This window comes from Emys orbicularis, chromosome 2, assembly GCF_028017835.1.
Source record: "Emys orbicularis isolate rEmyOrb1 chromosome 2, rEmyOrb1.hap1, whole genome shotgun sequence".
In the NCBI taxonomy this organism is placed as follows: domain Eukaryota; kingdom Metazoa; phylum Chordata; order Testudines; family Emydidae; genus Emys; species Emys orbicularis.
In genome coordinates, this window is record NC_088684.1 from 20,525,002 (window position 1) to 20,532,521 (window position 7,520).

The 7,520-nt window shown below is 50.5% G+C and overlaps 1 protein-coding gene across 1 annotated transcript; it reads left to right on the forward strand.

Moving 5' to 3' along the window:
* Positions 1-5,745: 5,745 nt before the first annotated feature.
* On the forward strand, positions 5,746-6,636 carry LRATD2 (LRAT domain containing 2). The gene has a single exon (XM_065400089.1). The coding sequence runs from the start codon at positions 5,746-5,748 to the stop codon at positions 6,634-6,636; it is 891 nt and encodes a 296-aa protein (XP_065256161.1).
* The last annotated feature ends 884 nt before the right edge of the window (positions 6,637-7,520 follow it).

The following is a 7,520-nucleotide window of genomic DNA, read 5'->3' on the forward strand; positions in this document are numbered from 1 at the left end:
GCTCAAACCAGGTGTTCCCTCACCTATCTCACCTGTGGGGCCTGAGCCAGTAGGCATTTCCAGAGGCTGCTTACCCGATCAGATCCTGGTGGTGCCCCCCACTGCTCTCACACCCTATAGCCTACTGGTTTCCACACTCACCATGGATTGTCAGCACCTTGGGTCAGGAGCGATGGAAGCTTTCTAAAAGGGGGGAGGGGGAGCCAAGGGCACCTGAACCATGCCCCCCTCCCACGCACTGTTCCTTTTCCCCACGCCCTTGCACCACCCCTTCCCCCAAAGCCTCGCCCCCGCACCGCTTTTTCCCCAAAAGCCCTACTCCCATGCCGTGCCATTGGCGAGAACTGGGCCAGATCCTCAAAAGTATATAACACACCTAACATCCAATGGGAGTTCGGAGCCTAAATACCTTTGAGGATCTGGTGTTACTCCTTGGAATCATGGAAGAACAGTGCAGCACCATCTCTCTCTGCTCACGCGTCGACCACTTTAAGAGCCCAATCTAACTCCCACTGAAGTCAAAGGAAGGGCTCCCATTGACTTCAGCAGGCATTGGATTGGGCTCTTACATCCAAAAGCCTGCTGCCTCTAATTCTGTGACGGTGGTGGTTTGGAAGCACGCCTGATGAATGGAGGAGGTACAGTCAGGATGTTCATGTGCCCACTGGAGCATAATTAATGTCAGTCCTCACAGAGCTCTACTGGAAAAGAGAACTAAAACCTGCTAAATAACTCCATGCAGTGATAGCCATTGGCCAGAGGGACACCTGCAAAAACCAACGAATTTATGGACCCTCTTGCCGCTCTGGGGCCATGTCTACACTAGGAGCATTTTGCTGGTCTGGATACACCAGTATACTATACCAGCAAAGTGCTCCTAGTGTGGACACAGATTATACCAGCAAAACTGCACTTTTGCTGGTAAAATTGTTTGCACCCGGGCTTTTGGCAGCAAAGCTATGTCAGTCACATGTCACACTTCTTCACACCCAATTCACACAGCTATGATGGCCGATGTCTAGTCATGGCCTGACATTCTGGCCTTCAAGAAAAGAACTGAAGGGATATGAATGGAAGTGATATCTCGCCTTAAAATGCATCTCCTTAAAATAATCATAATTAATAAATATTAATGTGAGACCAGATCCCCAAATCCAAATAGACCTGAACTTTGGGAGGAACTTTAAATCTGGATCCAAAGCAAGATTTACATTTTTAAACTCTAGTTTCAAAGAAATGCAGGAAATGTGTGTGTAAGGTTGGAGATGGCAAACTGTTCATGCTCACCAGCAAAGCAGTGGACAAGGCACAGGGCTGGTAGGCAGAAAAACTAGGTTTTGTTTCCAGTTGTGGCCCAGATTTGGTGTTTGACCTTGGGCAAGTCAATTAACCTCTTTGGGCCTCAGGATCTCAACCTATAAAATGGAGATAGGGAAACTTACCCTTCTTTGTAAAGTGCTTTGAGATCTATGATGAAGTCCTAATTATTACAAATAATTAGGGATTCTGGTTTTCAGTTTCTGCTGGGTTTCTTTAAAACAGATTTTCAGTGTTTATTTCTGGCTACATTAATGTCTTGTATATCCATAGATAAATTATTTTTGCCAGAATTGTGTCCTGCAGCCATTCAAAGAGAAATCAATTATTTCATTAGGAATGAAATAAGGTAAAAAAAAATTGTAAAATGGAAATACATAAAGGGATGAATATACTATTAAAATGTACAGACAGGGATACGTTGTAATAAAGGAGAAAATAGGAATTAGTACATATAAACCTCAGACTTGTTTTTATGAGAATGTGTATTTAATAGACTCCAGATGTTCAGGAAAGAATATCTTGTTATGTTCGAAGGTGTAAAGCCTCTCATATGTGTACATCACCACAAGGAAATTTATCCAGTGACTGACATGTGTCTAAGCAGTCTTTCCAGTTCCTTTTGTAGTTTGGATCTTCTCCCTGTCACCCTAACTCAATAACCCATAGCTTTATTCCAAACATGTTCTGAACCCCCTTTCCTTTCCACCCAACTTACCGACTCTTCTTCAGGCCTCCCGTCCTCTAATGAGATGTCAGAAATTTACTGCAGCCAAGTGTACTCACACGCACACTCACACCAATTATCTCCCCAGTGCAACACTCTCAGCTTCCTTCGTGGTCTGATGTCTTCACTAGCTAGGTTAGCTCTCTGAATCAGATTGTAAGTTTCTTTAGGGAGATAGCACCTTGGCTCAGATCCTCAAAGGTTTTTAGGAGCCTAACGATCATTGAAATCAATGAGAGTTAGGCACCTAAATATCTTTGAGGATCTGGCCCTTATCTTCTATGTTTCTGAAGCACCATGCACACCTGGTGTCAATAACACTAATCATGCTCCACTATCAATCCACTTTTTTCCTGTCACCTGGATCTGTAACCCACAGGGGATGCCTTTACTACAATAACGATGCTCCCATATTAATATTTTTTTACAATCCATCTAGGATTCTCTGCCTTTCTTCTATAAAATATCAGATGCAGCAAGACTATGGATTCTGGGTGCATGCTCAGAAAGGAAACAACCTTGCAGCAAAGGGATCAAAGGGAAGAAAAAAAACAGCTGACAAGGTGCTGAAGGCTGAAGAAAACTAACAAGTGTTGGTGTGAGTTGCTGAGCCAGGTAGGAGGAGATGAGCGCAGAGCTGGATAAAGGTACGAGGTGAACAGCAATGAGTTTTGTACATCTGCACAAGTACAACCACACATGAACTGAAGCTGATTCAGATGATAAACCCTGATCCAGGTGGACATAAGGCCCTTAAAATGGTACTGCCAATCACCAAAAATGAATTTCTACGTAAGTGCTAGTTAAGCAAGTTACAACTGGCTGGATGCCGGCTAATAGTTTCATGATCAGAATGGAAGAAAGTGTTTTCTCTCTTTGGGTCAGAGCCCTTTTACTAGGATCCCGCTTTTTCATTGTAGTATTTGTATTACCATAGTGCCTAGAGGCCCCACTCATAGACCTGGGAACATTGTGCTAGGGGTTGTACAAACAGAACAAACCCCTGGTCCCTGACCCAGAGAGCTTATCCATGGTCATCTCCCTCCTTCCTGGATTTAGCAAGTTTCCCCAACACAGATACACACAACTCCAGAAGGTTCTATGAAGAACGCAATTCTCATCTCACATGTAAGCTGCCCTGGAGAAGCAGCTAATCTTACCCAACATCAGTTGTGTATTTGAAATCAGAGATGTAAGCCATTTGAAGGAAACTATTCTATTCAGAAAAACAACAAGGAGTCCGGTGGCACCTTAAAGACTAACAGATTTATTTGGGCATAAGCTTTTGTGGGTAAAAAAACCTCACTTCTTCAGATGCATCTAAAGAAGTGGGTTTTTTTTATCCACAAAAGCTTATGCCCGAATAAATCTGTTAGTCTTTAAGGTGCCACCGGACTCCTTGTTGTTTTTGTGGATACAGACTAACACGGCTACCCCCTGATACTATTCTATTCAGGTTCTTATACAGTGCCCATCACTGTAGTAATGCAGCAGGGCCATTTTGGTTCAGCTTATGCTCAAAACCTGAGCTGAATATCTGGATTTGAAAATGACAAGACAATAAAGCTCTACTCTCAGTTCCCAAATATTTCCTCTAAAAGTTCTGTATTAGATTTACCAGCAAGTCTTAAAAATAAACCCCCCACCTAATAAGAAAGCAGAATCTTGTATTACTTCCTTCAACAAGGAACTAAAAGGAATATTCCCACCAGCACTGATCATTTCTGTCTAGAAGGAAAGACCAATAATGCCCTGCACTGAAATAGAAAAAGGAGTCCTGTCTTTTGAAAGTAAATATAATAATAAGAAATATGCACGCTTAGCGGTGGAATCTAACAAATCAGGTCAGCCCAGGAGAGCAGAGGTTTTCTATTTTGTTTCTTTCACAACTGTTATTATTTTGGGCTGTGTCAAAACAGAAGCAGTGCATGTGTGGTCTGACACCGAAGTATCTCACACTCCGTAGAGACATTCCTGAGAATACATACAGGAGCCACGAAACAGGCAGGGCTCCCTTCCAAACAGCAATCTATAGCCCATTGCAACCAGAGGTATTTATCACCATTACAGCTAAGCCCCACTGGTAAAAGGCTGATCAATATTAATCTGAAGAATAACAGATCAGCTAGAGGGGCTGCAGCAGCAGGAGCTTTTTCTTATTAAGGTGCCAGGGATCCTGCCAGCCGCACTGGGATTTCCTGTGAACGAGGATAGGGAAGAAGGGTAAATCAATGTCCGGCTGCTGCGAGTTTGGTCGTCCCAGGCAAACTCCAGATCCCAGTGAGTTTCCCCCACGCGGGCAGGTTGTTCGGTGGCGCCTCGCCCTTAAAGACACAGCTTGTTCCAAAACCCACCAGCAGCCCCAGCGAGTCCCAGCCACCGGATCCAGCCCCTGCACGGCGGCCAGCCGGCGGCCGGTCACGAGTCGGCGGCCGGGGGAGCCCAGATCCCAGGGCCCGGGCACAGCGGGGTGTGCATGGGAGCGGGAGGGCAAAGGGAAAAGGCGAGCGGTCTCTTTAAATGCTGGGGGCTGAGCTCTCGCCGGGGAGTCCACAGCCGGATCTAGAATTCCTTCCCCCCCCCCCCATCGCTCCGGCTCCAGCGCTTGTTGCTCAGCCCGGCTGGAGGGAAGCGCAGCCTGCGGCTGGCCTGTGCGCTGGGGGCGGCGGCCAGGTGAGAGTGGGAAGGGGGGAAGGAGACATGAGCCGGCGCCACGCCTCGCCCAGCGCTAGGAGCGAGGCGGCTGCCGTCCCAGCCAGCTGGCCCTAGCCCCGCGCCCGGGGAGCAGCCGAGCCCTTCTCCGCACGGTAAGTTTCCGGGCGCCCAGGTGGAAGAGGAGGAGGAGCCGGCGGGGGGTGGATCAGGTGCGGGCAGGCGCACCTGGCCGGGCTGCGGCTGGAGGAGGAGGGTGAGTGGTGGCAGCCCCTCCCGCAACGCGGGGTCTGAGCCGGGTTGGGGCTGCAAAGCCAAGCATTGCCCCCGCTTCCCCCCGGGTCCTGGCGGAGCAGCTCCCGGCAGCCTCCAACAGGTGGGATTGCACCGCCCCGGCCTGGCCCCCTCCCGCCCGGCCAACAGGTGGAAATGCGAGTCACACCCTCCCTTGCTAGTGCCGCTCCCGCTAACAGGTGGCCCTGCTCCCCCTCGCCCCCTCCTGTGCGTGCCCCTGCTAGCCCCGCTCCCTGCCGCAGCAGCCTGGGGCTGCCCGCGAAGTCCGGCTCGCGCCTCCTTTGCCACTAACCCGGCCCCGGGGGGTGCCGCCGCGCTGTCCCCTGCCTTTGTCTCTGCGAGGGACCGCACGAATCCGATCGGCCGGTGGCCCTGATCCCCTTCGCCTCGTGCCCCCTCTACGCTTAGCAAGCGGAACTGCAGCGTGTTCCCGGGGGCCGCCGGGCTCTGCCGCCTTTGCAACCCGCCCCGCCAGTGCACGAAGCAAAGGGATCTGCGCTTACACCCAGCCTCCTCGCTCCCGAGGGAGCAGAGTGTGTGTCCCCCTTTTGCTCTCAGAGCGATGGCCAGGGAGACACAGGCGTCACCAAAGCGGGGGAAAGACCTTACTGGTTCTGCCACTGCACTGAGAAGATCCCCGCCAGGGCAGTAAAGTTTGGGGGAGGTGGTACAGCCCTGTCTCCTTCCTCCTTGCCCGCTCGCCTACTGCTGTGCCTGTTGCTGATGGCTGCATATTGCTTATGGTTGCAGTGGGCATGGGGAACCAGGTGGAGAAACTGACCCACTTAAACTACAAGGAAGTTCCCACGGCCGACCCGACAGGCATGGACAGAGACGAGGGTCCCAGGATCGGGGTGTCCTACATCTTTTCCAATGACGACGACGAGCTGGAGCAGCAGCAGCAGGACTCAGTGGCTCAGGATATGGGAGGCGAGCACCCCGCACCGCAGCCCTATGACCCTCGGTTGCAGGAGGTGGAGTGTTCGGTTTATTATCGGGATGAGTGTATCTACCAGAAGACCTTCGCTGGGGATGATACCGCACCAGATGAGAGGGATGGAGGAGGTGGGGGGCAGTTGAGCACTTACACCCCAGAGAACCTGCTGAACAGATGTAAACCAGGCGACCTGGTGGAGTTTGTGTGCCAGGCCCAGTACCCACACTGGGCAGTGTATGTTGGGGATTTTCAGGTAGTGCACCTGCATCGGCTGGAGGTGGTGAACAGCTTCCTAACCGATGCCAGCCAGGGCAGGAGAGGTCGCATTGCCAACTATTTGTACCGTTACAAGCCCCTGAGCCCGGCCACTGTGGTGCGGAATGCCCTGGAGCAGGTGGGCTGTAAGGATCGGGAGCTGAGCTGGAGGAACTCTGAGTGCTTTGCTGCCTGGTGCCGTTATGGCAAACGGGAGTTTAAAATTGGCGGGGAGCTCCGCATAGGCAAGCAGCCCTACCGGTTGCAGATCCGGCTGGGGGACAAACGCAGCCACACGCTGGAATTCCAGAGCCTGGAGGATCTGATCATGGAGAAGAGGAGGAATGACCAGATCGGTAGGGCTGCTGTGATCCAGGAGCTCTCCAGCCATCTGCAAGCTGCAGAGGAGGAAGAGGAGGAGGATGATCCAGGTGCCCAGACTGCTGCTGAGTAGCAGCATCAGCACCATCATGCTGCTTAGGCTGGGTGATGGGGATTAAAACTGAAGGCTGCGAAATTGAGCTGTTATAAGCCCTTTGGGCTGCTTCAGTGCAGCTTCATTCCAATCACATGTGAAAGGAAGGGGGAAAGCTGATTAAGTGTCTGCGCTTTAGTACTTAACTCCTTCAGTGCTTGGTAAATCTCTGACTTATTTGTAGAGGATAAAACTCGGGGAGATTCCACCACCCCCGTGTATTACCTTCATCCCCAAACCATCAGTCCCTTGGCTGCTGGCAGGTATGGATCTTACATGGTGCTGAGTGCTTTCAGTTTCTATTGAGTTCAGTGGGAGATGAGGGCATTCGGCACCATTAAGAAGGAGCCAGCACCTTGTAGGATAGGGCCCTGTAGCTCTCAAGTGCATGATTGACCGGCCTAGCTGGGAAATTCATTTTCCCCCACCCCCTTCCCTTGTCTCCTCTCCATGTAGTTATCTTGTGGTTCCTGTTAGTATTACAGCAAGCTATTTACCTTAGTCTGTTGGTGCCAGACCTTTGTGGCTTCACACCCAACCCCCAGTCCTCAAAGGATTTAAGAGATAAATCACGGTTAACTTTGTGAAATAGGGTTTGACATGCACAGTGTCATCTTAATTAAAGTAACTTGCAGACTGGCTGGGGGAATCCCTGCCTGCCTGTTTGTGTGTGGCTTCCTTTTATGTACAGTGGGCTAAGTTGTCCTGATGGGGGTGGGAAATGACCCGAAGTGGAGGTTTGCTGTGATCAGGATTGCTGTCTATGCATTGTAATGCACTGAAACCTTTTGGGGGCTCTCTCTATCACCGGCTTAACTGCATCAGCATTCATTAGGGGGCTTGATCCTGCTCCCACTGAAGTC

Coding starts and splice junctions, on each gene's coding strand:
- LRATD2 (XM_065400089.1), top strand. CDS start 5,746: ATGGGGAACCAGGTGGAGAAACTGACCCACTTAAACTACAAGGAAGTT.